At 39.1% G+C, this 15,344-nt stretch overlaps 1 protein-coding gene across 1 annotated transcript in view; it reads right to left on the minus strand.

Moving 5' to 3' along the window:
* The window catches only part of USH2A (usherin), a gene marked incomplete at both ends in the record, with an annotated part of 554,530 nt that extends 542,937 nt beyond the window's left edge, over positions 1-11,593 (minus strand). Inside the window, 2 exons of the mRNA XM_081039194.1 lie at positions 7,431-7,596; positions 11,109-11,593. Of these exons, the coding sequence (XP_080895320.1) occupies positions 7,431-7,596; positions 11,109-11,593 (651 nt within the window). The remainder of the gene's footprint in view (positions 1-7,430; positions 7,597-11,108) is intronic.
* Between the last annotated feature and the right edge of the window lie 3,751 nt (positions 11,594-15,344).

A 15,344-nucleotide genomic window follows, 5' to 3' on the forward strand; every position in this document is an offset into this window, starting at 1 on the left:
CAACAAGTGTTGCTGGGCCATTGGAACATTCAGTGGCAAAATAAACACTCCCTGATCTAAATCTTGCACCTTGTACATTAACCCGGAATGGAGCATGGACTTAAATTTAAAATATGAAACTGTAAAACATTTAGAAGAAATATAGGAGAAAACCAGAAGGAAGGAAGGAAGGAAGGAAGGAAGGAAGGAAGGAAGGAAGGAAGGAAGGAAGGAAGGAAGGAAGGAAGGAAGGAAGGAAGAAAGGAAAGAAGGAAGGAAGAAAAGAAGGAAAGAAGGAAGAAGGCAGGCAGGCAAGCTTAGGTCCCACCCCAGACACAGTGGAGAACGGGCATCAGAATATTTTTAAGTATATCCAAGATGCTACTGTGTTCCCCCCAAAATAAGACCTAACTGGAAAATAAGCCCTAGCATGATTTTTCAGGATGACATCCCCTGAACATAAACCCTAATGTGTCTTTTGGAGCAAGAATTAGTGTAAGACCCGGTCTTATTTTCGGGGAAACACGGTAATGACTTCTATAGTTAAAAATTATCACCCTGAGCTGAAGTCTAGCTCATATGTCCTATCAAAAATCTGATTGTCTTCCAGTGTTTCTATTAGGGCACATGAAACCATTATCCACGTAAATATTCAAGCCAGAAATCTGAGATTTATCAGCAAGTTCTTTTCCCTTAACCTCCATCTTTCTTCCATCAAGAAGCCCTTTGACTTTCATTCCCAAACAGCTCTCAAGGCTGACCCCTTCTCTGCCTATCTACTCCTGCTGTTGTAGCTCAAGGTGGATGTACCTCGCTGGGGCTGTAAGGGTAACAGCAACAACCCTTCTTCTTTGTCCTAATGCAACCTGTGTTCCTTCACTGCAACCAATGTGGTCTGTATGAAAAATCCGTCTGCTCAGGTGTTGCGTTTTCCCTCCTTCGCCTTCCTCCCCCATATCCTGTTTCTGCTTACACATTGCAAGAGTCCCGCTGAAAACATGTGAACATGGCGAACAGTGCTGTTTAAAAGATAGCAGCTTCTGACCATTAGCTTCATCGCATCCACTGTTGGCTTTGTCCCCCGCACTCTACCCACAGCGGCCTTTCAGTTTCTCATATGCAACTCTTCCCTTTCACACAAGGGCACGATGGTAACAGGGGATGGATGGTCTGAGCGACGGGTCCTTAGGGAATTCTGTCATCATGCAAACATCCGAGGCACTTACACAAACCTGGATGGCATCGCCTACGCTACTGCTGGAATAGTCTGGGCTGTGCTTTTAGACCAGAGACACCACAAAGACGTGAGACATGCCTTGTGCTACACATTTCGGCGACATCACTGGGCGACAGGAATTTTTCAGCTCCGTTACAATCTTAGGGGACCACCGCCGTATATGTGGTCCATATCTGTGCTTGCTATGCACGTACGGAATTGTCTTTTCTACTCTCTCGCCTCGTTGAACACTAGGCTTTCTTTTGCATTCATAGGTATTCGTTGAACGGTGTCCCCCAAAAAGACAGATGGAAGTCCTAACCCCCCAGTGCCTGTGAATGTGACGTGATTTGGAAACGGGGGTTTTGCAGATGTGATCGACTTATGTTGAAGTCTCACTGAGTTAGGTTGGGTCCTAAGCCCATGTGATGGGGATCTTTATAGAAAGAGAGGGCACTGACACACAGGGGAGGAGATGGCCACGTGATGATGGAGACAGAGACAGAGCAAAGTGTCTACGGTTAAGACAAACACCGGAAGCTAGAAGAGGCAAGGGAGGATACCCCTCTGTGGGCTTCCGAGAGAGCCTGGCCTCCCGGACACCTGGACTTCCAACTTCTGGCCTCCACAATGGAGAGGAAACAATATCTGTCCTTTGCAGCTATCTTGTTTGTGATTATTCTAGGGCAGGCCTAGAAAACGAATACACATATCCAATACAATTTCCTCAAATACGCCTCCCTTGACCTCACTGCTTTTGCCAAGCTATCCTCATATGGTCCCCTGGCACACATCACAGCTATAATTCTGCTTTTTGGTGGGATCATTTGATTGTCTCTTCCTCCTACTAGACTGTTAGTTCCATCGTAGCGGAGACATTGTACTTTTTATACGTCACATCTGGTTTAAGCTAAGTAGACTGTGTGTATCCCAACTTGGAATGGGTATCTAATATCTCGAAGAGTTACATAATTTTCCTAGGGTTATGCAATTTTTAAGTAAAATGTCAAAAATTAAAGCCTTGCCTTCTGACTAAATGTATTTTAGTCAGACTAAATGTATTTTAATACACTTCTGACTAGTGCATTTTAAATGCACATGCAAAACTGCACAGAAAATAATCAATTTTTACTTGGATGGTTTTACCTCTCTCTATAATCAAGTGGGAAGAATCCCCACTTCCTGTTTCTACGGTATCATAACAAGGCTTGGTTCTAGATAGCATAGATCAGGTGATCAGGGAACCAGAATGGGTTAAGTGGAATATTCTGTCTTTAATCCACTGCAGTCTTTCTTGACTACCATGAACCGCAGAGACACTCAGCATAACTTTATATGAAATTATGTTCTTTGTATCTTTAAACCATTTGTATCAATGAGGGATAGAGTTACAAATTATATTGATTTAAATTATTTGTACAAATCAGGTAAATATATGAGGCATTATAAATATTTACATTGCAAATACACACAAACATCAAAAATTAATGCATATTTACTTTACAAAATTTTTTCAGTTTATTTTGGGGAGGATTTGGAAATCTTTAAAAATTAATTAATTACTCCTTAGATCTGTCTTCACAGTGACCTAGGTTTGCTGCAATTTTTTTGTTTTCAATTAAAGGTCAGAGAAACTTGAGACTCTAAATTTAGGCAGGTAATTTAACCTCCCCAAGGCTCGTTTTTCTCATCTCTATAATGGAGATAGTATAAGCCAATGTCATAGAACTATTATCAGCATTTGAAAAATTAAGCCTTGTACAACCTTTAACACAGTACATATAATCATATATATGTTCAATGATGACAGCTATTATCATCATGATTTTTAACTGATTATTCTGAAAAGCTTTGTTTAATTCTATCTATCTTTACTTAGTTTTGAATAATCAAAACTATCTCACTAACATGGGTGACGGTCAGCGGGCTAGATACAAACAGAAGGCTTTGCACAAATAAACAAGGTTTAACATGGAGACACATAAATAGGTGTAGTTCAAAGCAATGAGTTATTAAACAAATGGTATGGATTGAGATTTTCTTGAAGTGGGGGGTGGAGGTGGCGCTCCCATGAGAACCCTAGGATGTGGAGCTTACTGAAGGATGCATGACGTTTTATGTTCCCTCAATCAATAGAGACATGGTAAGACCTTTACAAAGTGTGCACATGGGCATACACTCCAGAGATTAATTGAGAGACTCGGCTTATCTATTCTAACAACTGGAGGTTAAATTGCATTTTCTTTTTCACCAGAACCATCAATAGCTTTCCTTTTTCAGATTGAATACATAAATCAAAAGAACATATTTCATGAACAAACTATGATTATGAAACTCCTATTCTTCCTCTATCGATTCCTAAAACTTTATTTACTCATGCACTGTCTTCCCTTCATTGTAGCAGAACACAACTGTCCTTTTCCACACCGTTGTAGCTAGAATCATCCATGCCTCTTGAATTGCCACGTTATCAAGGAGTCTTCAAAACAGCATAGGAAATTATGAACAACCCCATTGCTAAATGGGCTCTTGCCTTCATAGTTGCCGGATTTCATAAGCTTCAAATGTTAGTAATCATTTTACTGCATTTCAGTATCATTTCTATAGGGTACTCTATCGATATACTAATGATCCTTTGATGCTATTTGTTCTATAAAATATACAGAATGTATTAAGGGAAAACAGTTTTTTTTGTGGAAAACTCTGAGGTTTTACTTTTAAATTATATGTAATTAAATATGAATATACCTCAAGGTTGTTTTACCTGCCAACCCATAACAAACTGCTCAACTAAAATCCTTTTATGTATTTTAAAACATTTTTTTAAAAAATCAAAAGAGATCTCTTACAATAACTGTACCGTGTGCTGATTCAATATGAAAAGTAAGCTTTAAAAAAATCTGCTAATGCTATCAGTGTTCCCTGTTTGATAATAAAAAGATTGAATTGATTTTTTCCAGTTTTAGTACAAAAAAAATATGACAATGAATTTCAGCTTGATATAATTTGAAATAGCCAATACATTAAATCCCAAAGTGAAACTTAAACTGGCAATCATGGCATATTCAAGTCCCTGAATGAATATTAATTTAAAAACTAATCATATTCCAACAGGTTTAAGCTTCAAAATGCTAGTTCTTGAATAAAAGCTGTTAGAGCCACAACTATAACACCGGGAATTTTTGTTTAGGAAACTAGGTCTCCAAAGTTTAATATGGCTGGCTCTTCCTGGCATCTTTTTTGCCCAGGGATTTAATTATTTAAAACTCATTTCTGTTTTCTGAATTTGGGAAGTTAGAATTCTGATTTTACTGATAGCTACTAAGTGAACTATCTGAGACAAGGTATAAGGTCAGATCTGTTGGTTAATTTCATGTCACTATGCCTTTGTAAGTTAAATTCTGGCTTGAGCCAATTTGAGGAATACAGATCTTTCATTTTTAACACACACACACACACACACACACACACACACACAACAAATAAATTAATTCATTTGTGGCCATATTGGAAGATGAGTGAAAATATGCATCCATATTAATTACAGACTTACAGTTTGAAACTTTACTAAAACCAGAGTATCAATTATATGTTCTATTACATACCCAAAAGTGATGGAAGTCCCTAATCTCAAAATCAAACAGAATTTGGATACACCACATAATAAGGCAACAGTAAGTTACATTTTACATTAGAATATATTTTTGCAGTCATACAGTGAATCAGGTACAAGCTGCATTTGCTCAAAATTTGGCCATAAAATCACACACAAAAAAATGTGTCTGTGTAAATACCAGACAACATGGGGAAGCAGAGAAAAGCAGGTGCCTGACATCAGCCAATGAGTGAATTCTGTTCCTTACAACTTAGATAACCCTACACAACTCAACAGCTTTCCATACTTTAATAAATTGTGCCTCACTGTACACCCTACTTCCTTTTTTATGTAGAGATCAAGGACGCCTTGTTTTATTCATCCAGTTCAATCCTCTCATTACATAAGAAAGGAAACGGAGTCACGTGGACTTAAGACTACACAGCAGCATGACCTGAATTAGATGTCCCTACGTCTATTCTCTTGTCCTTCCCACTACTTTTTATAACAACTCTCCAGGAATCAGCACATTCCTTATTAAACATCTATACCATGAATTACTATTCATTTCATAATATCTTAAATACATTCAGACATGTCCAATAAGAGAACTCTATGTAGATCTCCAATTTAGAGTAAATAATTGCACTGCCATTTTTAGTTGAATGAAGCCAGATTTTCATAGGGCTGGGTACGCCAAAATCTACTGCTAAATACCAGATGAGTGAATGACCAGTCTAAAAGGTTTTTCTAACGTTTTATGAATATTTAGTTCTGTAGCTTTAAAGTAAAATGGAGAGTGGGGAAAAAAATAAAAAACTTACATAAAAATAAGTAAATAAATAAGTACACAAATTGGAAAGGACAAGTTTCTCTTGCTAGTCCAACAGTTATGAAATAACGCAGTTTCATTGAAGCATAAAGACTTTCACCTTTTCTTGAAAAAAGGGGAAGATTTAAAAATTCATAAAAAAATTTTGTCTAAACTCGGAAAGGACTCCTATGTGACATCTATTGAAAAGATAATGCTAATTTCAACCAGCACTCTAAGAGCATTTTCCTTCCAGGAAAGAAATTCAGTCCTGGTTACCTGTTTGCATTTTGATTTTAAACTTTTTCTGCAAAGTTTTCAATGCACCACTCCCTGCCAACACATGGCACAGTTTCCCTGATAAGGCAAAGCAAAGGCAAGTAAAAAGAATTTTTTTTTATCATCATTGATATAAAAATATGCAACAAGCATATCGATTTGACATTCTCTGCAGGTTCTCTTTCTTTGGCAGTTTCTATTTTCCACATTTTTAAGATTTATAACCCAATTGTGTTGTACTGGTCTGGGGGTGGAATGGACAACTTCAAGATACAGAACACATGAGGCCCCTATCCTCTAACTATTGATCAAAGGAGAGGTAGGACTGACAGACTGAACCCATGCTGTGCTCACTAAACCCACAAGGCCCGTTATCAGACATGACCACCCTTTCAATCCTGGTGGCATGGAACTGCTACTCTATGTCGATACGAGCTAAACTCATATCCTAACTAAAAGCTGAGTAGATGAGGCATAACACTCTTATTGAATATCACTTGGCCAATACCTTTCTATAGAAATGAATCATTGTAACGTCTCTGTATTTCCATTTGAAATGTTCTTCCAAAGGCTTTTCATACACTGCTATGCAAATGCATGGCAGAATTTCAGTTACAATCAGGCTACACAAGCATATGTACAAAGTGTATTTCAATCCTCAAGAATGATCTCTATGCTGCAACAGACTTTCACACCCAAGTAACGATCCTCAAGAACCTCTAAGGAAGTCTACTCACTGCCTGATCCAGGATGGGAAAAGTGAGAAATTAAAGACCGTTTTCATCAAATGAGTGAGGGTACAGTGCAAACGGGGTTCTAAGAACCACTGTTTGGACGCTCCTATGAGAGCCTATACTGGGAACTTTAGACACAGTAGCTCCAGTATGAAGGCAAGGGTGAGTTAGGCTGCATTGGGCCATTTCAGGGCCCTGAAGACACAAGAGGATAAACTGGATGTATACCCGGGAACTATAAAATACCAGGCATCTCACAGTTATCTCAGCCGTTAGCAGCTTCTAAGGTTAACACAAACTGTGGTTGACAAGTACAGTTGACTGTCTGATGTGTAAAGTTCATTAGTTCTAAGGTCAGCGTTTTAATGCAACAGCCAAATTTTATTCACATCATCAGATGTTATGTGCAAAAGACAGCTCTAAAACCCAGACAGGGGTTTTAACACTGGCGTGACTAGTAAAATTAGTACTGGACACCAGAAGAGCCCTCACTCGTTTTTGAACAAAATAAAATACATGCACCAAATAAAACAAAAATTTCCTGAGGATATTATTACTCCAAAGAGCATTGCCCTAAGCTTCTGTGGGTGTTTTCACAGCAATTTTGAAGGGTGGGAGGGGGCGGGAAAATGCGGGTATATCAAGAGATATATCATTAAGTCACTTAAATATTGTTTTCCTTTCGTTGTCATTTACATATACTTGAAATCATGAAGACACTGCCCAAGATCTTGTGGGAAGATGTCATTTAAAGGAAAGAAAAGAAGATGGGTCCTTGTGTTTAACCAAATGTTAAATATTTTTTATTTGACTCACCTGCACACTAAGATGAATCCATTTCTTCACAAGAATTCTCCCCAGTGTCATTACTTTTATTGGAGGCTGCAAACCATTTACTGTGCGATAATAAAACATGGTCTCTTTCTCCGATATTGTAAGTTTGAATACAATCTGCCCATCCACCGTCTTTTCTATGATACACCTTAGGAAGTAACCAGAAAAAAAAGAAAAGGTCAGCATCTACCCACAAAACCTGCAAGGCATTTACAGTCACAGAGGTGTGACTGACCCAACACTCCACTCAAAAGGGTGTTCTATGAGCAACTGCCCAGATGTCATTATATTGAGAGCAAGCTTTATTCCAATTAAAGAGCCCTTTTATTTCCAAAAAAAAAAAAAAAAATTAGAATTCTTATTTATAACATATGCCCCAGAACCTCAACACCCTTATTAGACATTCATGGTGGAAACTAAAGTGGTTGAATCATCCTGCAAAACTAACATTTAGCTGATTGGCTCATTAGTTCCTCTGCTATTTCTTTTATAGGAAGCGGCACAATACACATCCTAGGTACGGAGTCACCAGTGCAAATCTTTCTTTTTTCTTCTTCGTTTTAATCTAAAGGGAATTTAGTACCCAAGGAGGGCTCTAAACTGCTTGATTTAGTTCCCACAGAGAGATGGAAAATGGACCACTATTAGTGTTTATTTCCTTCCTCGTCACTGGCCAGAAGCCAAAGCCAGTGTTTGTAAAATGACTGTCTAGCTCACCTTGACCACACAGTCCAACTGAGGCACTGACAGAATGTTAATGATCTTGGGTGAAAGATCATCCAATCATCTAAGAACACACTGAAATAATATTCTTATAAAATAGAATTTTCAGAAAATCTCTAGACTTGTGTCAGGCCAGCTATCAAATTATTTTTATTGTTTATGTCACTTCTATCCTCGTTTTTCCCATCCCTTTAAATAGGCATGTCATTTTTATTTTTTATTTTCTATATTAACGTATATTCAGTATAAGTTTTACTTTATACTGATTATATCATTGTGTATTTGTGGCCACTCTATGTCTACTAAGAAACAGGTATGCATTTAACCCCCACTCCTCTCCATCACATTTCAACCAGCAACTCCACTTGTTGGCAGAAGATAGAATATTATGAATGCCTGCTAGTAGCCTTCTGAGTGGATTATTCCCAAAGATCTGCTGTTTCGAGAAATATCGCTGACAATGGCCATCAACATCTCCCCAGATAGCTAGCTATTAAAGATGGTCATCAGCCTGCATCACTTAGAAATGAACTCAAGAAGGTGGAATAGTCCAGGGAGGAGAACTCCATCAGGTACTGCAGGAAAGGAGTCTTAGTCCCTTTCTTCATCGAGTTGCCTCCTACCCAGCCCAGAAGTTGCCATGATTATATCTGATCCCAGAACCTTCCCTGCTCAGAGTTGGCAAAGGGGTCTTCATCTGTGCTCAACATGCTGTGCTGCCTTGCTAATAACACCAATTGGTCAGTCTTCACGTTCGATCGTGAGTTTTCTGAGAATAGAAGCATAGCCTGGTATATAGCAGACCTTTGAAAAATGATGAATTAGTGCTTGAGTTGAGTAGGAAGCACCAATGAGGCAAATATAAGACAGAGCCAACGAAGAATTACTGCTAACAATGTTTTAAAACGTTCCTTAAACAGCACATTCTCCACAAACTATCTCCTCACTTGCATTTATTGTTTCCCAGAGTTAAGAGGTAAGAATAAGGTTGGGCAACACTTAATAGTCACTATTTCACTGCCAGTATTTGAATATATTTTGTACATATGTTTGGTAGAAAAGTTAAGAGAATAAGTATACATTTTAGGCAAATAGGTTTAGGTGCCATAAAGGTTCTATATAAAGTAAAAATAAAGTTTTATAGAAATCCTAGTATGATTTTTTTTTAACCCTTCAGTTGTTGGCTATTTCTAAATAGCTGGGATGAAAGAGTTTCTCTCTATCTCATGACTCCAGGTCTTAAATATCTAAGAAAAAAATTGCCTCTATTTGTTTTTCTTGAGTTTCAATCTACAAGTTAGCATTTGACCATTACTCAAGAATGTATTTACCAAACGCAGGCTTATTTCCCCAAGCTTACTGAAAATGCATTTCTTAATATGTTATTGATTATCTTCCTTGCTATTTTGTTTGCTTGTAAACATACTAGCTTTGGTAGATAATGAATGTGAGAGGAAGGCAGGTAGCAAAATATTTAGGGACTGGATTTATCCTGTTCCTGGATAAACAATAATTGGATAATCCATGTTTTGTTTGTTTTACTTATCTAGTGCAAACACCCCGAAATTCCCCCAATTCCCATAGGTATGTTAGTTTTGAGAATGGAAATGACCTTGATGCATGGAAATCTCAAAACTGTAAACTATGTGCTACTGCCTCAGTTAATACATCTGTCTTATTTATGTAAAATGATACTAATAGAAGATGAATTTGGTAGACACACATCCCTTGGAAGAAATATTTTGTCCCACCCATCTTTGTCAAGAGATAGTTTTTTAAGACTCTTGGTACACCAGTTACATACACTGAGTAAGTTAGATTTACTGACATTTCAAACAGTAAGAAAGCAGGGTTTTCTTTTAGGGGAGATACAGAAATAGAATTAACAGTTTGTGATGATTTTTCCTCCAAATTGAAGAAAAAGAAAAAGAAAATATGCCAACTCGCCCTGGGCAAATTAAAACTAAACACCAAAGACATTTAAGTCCTATTTGCTTATGAGATTATAAGACTTTTCTGGTTTGTTTCACAAGTTTTTAGATATTTGGCCAACACTCTCACACAAAGAAAAACGTCACACAGAGAGGAGGCAAGAGCCCTGCAGGAAGACAAAAGATAAGCAAAAAAATGCCTCCAAACCACCCTACGTATTCCAAGTTCCAGATTGACTCTAGACACGTAAGGGAAACACATTAGGTGTCAGCTTTAGAGACTAGTCACAGAATGAAAAACAGGTGATTATATAACGAGCAAACGATGATGTTAAGAAAGCCCACTGAAGGCATTTTTACTGGGATCAATGGCATAAAAGCTTTTGAGGATCTTTCATGCTTCCTCATATATTTCTGAACAGATGAAAACACCACGAGGTAAAGAGCCAAAAGCTACATCTTTGCAGAGATGGAAGGATTACTCATTTATTCAATTCATGTCACTGGGCATTGCCCGGGACTCAAACAAACATCTTTTCTTGGGGAAATAAGGATGAATAAAGCACCGTCCTAAACCCTCAGAGAGTTATTTGCCGAATGAACGTTCTACACTCTAGTAGGAGCAGGTTATTTATACAAACTTAGACCAGGACTTTGAAAATATCAATTATTTCTATCAATAGTCCTCATACCTTAAAACTCACTGGGCCTGGTTTGGCTTCTATCGGCTAAGACAGAGGCTGAGTTCAACTACGAAGAAATACCTGGTTTAAACAAGACTGACTGCAATGCAGCCATGTTAACACCCTCGTTTTTGAGGGCTGGAAAGGAGAACAAAATTCGAATCAAGAATGTGCGGAATGCAATCTTGACGAGGACCGCTAAAATAGGAGTTGGTCCTCAATCGCATGAATTGCATTTCTAGTCTGGAAGGCGAGTGGCAATAACCTTCACGACAACTGATTTTTAGGAGTCTAGGAAAGCTTACACTCACTGTATTACTTACATTACACCCTCTTGCTCGGGTTTCAACCACACGGCTAAAGAAAATGAGGCCGCCAGCCTTGGAGAAGGAGGAGAAGAAAAGCAATTCTCGTGATTTCCGAAAAGAAGACTTGTCGAATTGCGAGGGGAGTTAGGGTGTAGGTCACGCTTGTCTATGGTGACACAGCTCCTGAGGCCTGCCGACAGAAGGGCTGTGTAGTTTGGGGGTGAAGATCTGTGTGGGCAATCCTGAATGCAGTATCTCTGGGCACAGAGCCGAACACTTTCGGCAGCCGGAGAGCTGTGGCAAAAAGTGCTTCGGTCTGGGAGTCCACACGTTGCTTGGGTTGGCACAATTGACACTTTCTTGAAAGCTCCCACATTCTCCAGCCTTGGGAAAAGGCCCTGAGGGGCAGCCAACGAGATGGAAGCAAAATAGGCGAAGATCAATGTTTCAATGACGTGGAACAAGAAGCCAAAGTCCAGTGAAAGAGCCAGGCGATCCATGTTTACAAAAAAGCATTCTCCTCCTGACAAAGCATTCCTAAATAAATAATAAGGCCCACGCCGCTTGCCAGCAACACTTGAAAGCAGGGTGTTTTAAGTAACGTTGCGATACTCCATTTTCGGGAAATCGCAGACACGTTTTCACACTGAGGTAATACCACAGGAGTTCTCGACAATGGTGAAGACATGAGTAGCAGCTGGTCTCTGGGAATCAAACACAGAGTGTGAAGGAAAAGCTGTAACATCATTAGAACTTAAGTTCATCCTCAGCATGAGGATTTCGAGTCCCTGATAAGAACCATTACCAAGCTTTTCAAAAAGAAAACAACAACAACAACAACAAAACATTGTGAAGTACATTGTCTGGAGTAAAACACTCACTCTTTTGGCACACATCTTCATGTTATTGAGCAAATCAAGCCCTTTAAAAAGTCTACAGGACAACCAGTTTTATTATATACACACACATATATAGGCTTCTATTTTTATTAATATAATTCAGCATAGTCAGTTCAGATCGTTTCTCTGCCCCAGAGAATTAGCTCTATCCACTCTGCCTAACAAGGTAAAGAATTGTATAGATTTTCTTTACACACGCACCGTATGTTCGGACACCGCACAGACTTGCAGATGTCCGAAATCAAGCTGGCAAAGCACTTTGGGCCTCTCCCCTCAGCCCAGCATGTGCAGCAACTTTAAGCTCACAGTAAAGCTGCTTAGAAACCCAACACCATCTGTCTGTCCTACGCCTCAGTATTTAGCAAGCGTTTATGTTCGTGTTTCCTCGTATGACTACGTATTTTTAGGTTAAATATGGACCCCTAATACTGTGCAAGTAATTGTATTGATAAATAAGCTGAGTTACCATTTCTTTATTGCATTTCAACCAGTCCTCTCAGTGTGACAAATGGCTCTTCACAGGACCCGCTGTCCCTCGTTGCCTGGCAACGCTGCAGGCACCCCCGGTTACTTTTAGCAAATAGGCCACAGCAGCAGGAATGCTACAAGGAAGACTTGGCTGCCCAAGTAAGGGATTCTGCACAGCAAACACTGGGTTACCTGAAACTCAGAGCGGTTGGCTTGGTGGCCCGCCTGGAACTGAGCTCCCCAAGCTTTCCGCAGGTGTCTCAAGCAGTGGGAGGAACCTGCATGGGCCAGGACTGCATAATTTTAAAGCAGCAGTACACCTCCTCCTCTTATCACCTCTTGCCTCTCCCCTTTCTCCTTTCATGCACCTCGGTCCATGTAATCATATCATCCAAATGATCTGCCACCACTAGTAATGCAACAATTTCCGGAGACCTTTCTTTTCTCCGGAGTGCAAATATATTGGTGACTTAAAGGTTTGTCCATGAAGGAAAAGTTTCTTTGGATCATTCAGGTGTTACTGCATTCTTCAGCCCTGGATACCCCCTCCTATATATGCATCTTCTTTAGAGTATGAGGAGCATAAGATATGATCTAGAAAGGTGGCATTTGGACAATCAGGGATTTTAATTTCACTACAGAATTACTTGCAGCCAGGATTGCTGGCTTCTCATATCTGATTGGATAGGAATTTGTCAATGCATGCTTGATGTCAATTCTATGTGGTTTCTACTACATCCAAAACTCTTCTAGCATCTGGGCTATCTCATTCTAGACGAGAAATATTGTAAATCAACTAATAGTTCTCTCTCTCCATTTTTACCTTAAAAATGGAAAACTCATTTGGGAAGCAACTAATCAGCTGAAGTTTTGTTTTCTGTAAATTATCATATGTAGAGAAGAAACGTTTAAAAATGAGAGATATGTTTGTATGGTGTTTCTAGTTAGTAAGATAGCCAGACAAACCTAAAGTGTCTTCTCTCAGATTTTCTGTAATTCCTCTTCCAGGAGAGATCTGAAAACCACCACACTTGTGTGTGTGTGTGTGTGTGTGTGTGTGTGTGTGTACATATATATATATATATATATATATATATATATATATATATATGTATATCAACTTTATAAATTAGAATGAGATGCTTCCAGAGGAAAACTTCAGCTTTTGCCAAAATATCCTATTCTCTACTTGTTGATTTTACAATCTTGCAAGGGCAACGAATTCTATCAAAAACAAAGTTTAATGTAAAACCAGCTACTAAGGACTTCTGTGAATTTGGGAAAACCTGGGTGAACACTGACATATAAAACACAGACTTAGACAACTGGATTATTCAAACCTGCTACAAAACATGCAAGCAATGTTTGTCTTTGAACAAGTTATTCAATGCTGCCTTCTCTTTACTCCTAGTGAATGCAAAGACAAACTTTAAATTTTAATTGTGGTGCTTCAGCATAGCTTTGAGTCACCATTCTGGAGACAAGAATTCTTCCACCACATAACAACCCCTGCTTTGTAGTAGGAAGTCATGACTCAAAATAGACAATCTAAGATTAGCGACTCTGCTCCACATTCAGAAACTCTGCCTGTAATTTGCAAAGGCAGACAATGGATTGACATTCCCTTCAACTTTTATAATCCAGTACCATCAATCGTAAGGACACATCTGCTAAATGAGTCAGTCACCAACAGTTCCACCACCCCAATAAGTGGCTGAAAAATAAGTGCAGAAAAATAAAGTTGAAGTGACCAGGAGGACATTTTAAACATAGGTGGCCTTGTGCTATTTTTTTCCCTATTTTTCTGTGGATTTATGGGGTCATTCTGGTCTAGGGCAACTTGGCTTGGCTGGGACTGGACGGTCTGACTTGGCCTCACTCTCAAATCCAGCAGTTGGCTTGACAGTCATGGGAATCTACTCTACCAGCAGAAAAACCTCAAGCAACATGAGAGAGGAAGCCCTAATGTGCAAGTGCTTTTCAGGCATCTGCTTGCATCACATCTGCAAATGTTCCATTGGCCGGAGAAGGTCATATGACCAATCCCAGACTCAAGGGCTATGAGATAAATTCCAACCTTCAAAGAAGGAATGACAGTCACATTGCAAAGGGGCACACATACAAAATGGACAGGCGTGGTGACTGACCATTTTGAATTCTGCCACAGAGTCACTAGCAATTTATTTTTATAATTGTACAGAATCATACCACATTGAATCAGAATATTCTTGGTTTGAAAAAGTTACCATAAAATGGTGTTTTTCGTTAGAAAACTATAAACAAGTTCATCCTCATTGTTATTTTGGAAGAAGATGACTATAATAGCTTAGTTGTTGTTTGTGTTTTGTTTCTTTGTTTTCCCAAACACTTGAGGCTTAGCTCTTGTTGATGGAGAAAATCAAGAGATACTCTCTACTCGTGGGTTTTTAGCATCCATGGATTTACTACTAAAATGAACTAACATCTGGCATAGCTGATCATGGGAAAAACAAAAGGTCTGACCTTGGAGAGTGGGTCATCGACTTGTAGTGCCTGGAAAGGAGCTTGTGCATCTTTAATTGTTTCAGTTATAGCTGAAGCAGCAGCAAGTATGTGGCCCACAAGAGACTAGAATTCCTTTAGGAATGTCTGACCCAGTTGGTTGGCAAATGAATATCAAAACAAAAAACAAGCACGTAAAACTGGCCACCATTTTCTCAGATGGGTCTTGGAAAGAAAAATATTTTACTGTAGGAAGCAAAAGCTCTCCAAGAGCCAGGAGGCTCCCAAATCTTAGGGGAAGGACCTGGGGGAAGTAGAGCACAGATAAGGGCCTGACAGGATCAGAAGAGTAAGAAAGGGTGCAAAGTAGCAGCCAGTCAAACGAGAGAGAAAACCACCAGAA

The sequence above is a fragment of the Rhinolophus hipposideros genome (assembly GCF_964194185.1).
Source record: "Rhinolophus hipposideros genome assembly, chromosome: 26".
Taxonomy (NCBI): domain Eukaryota; kingdom Metazoa; phylum Chordata; class Mammalia; order Chiroptera; family Rhinolophidae; genus Rhinolophus; species Rhinolophus hipposideros.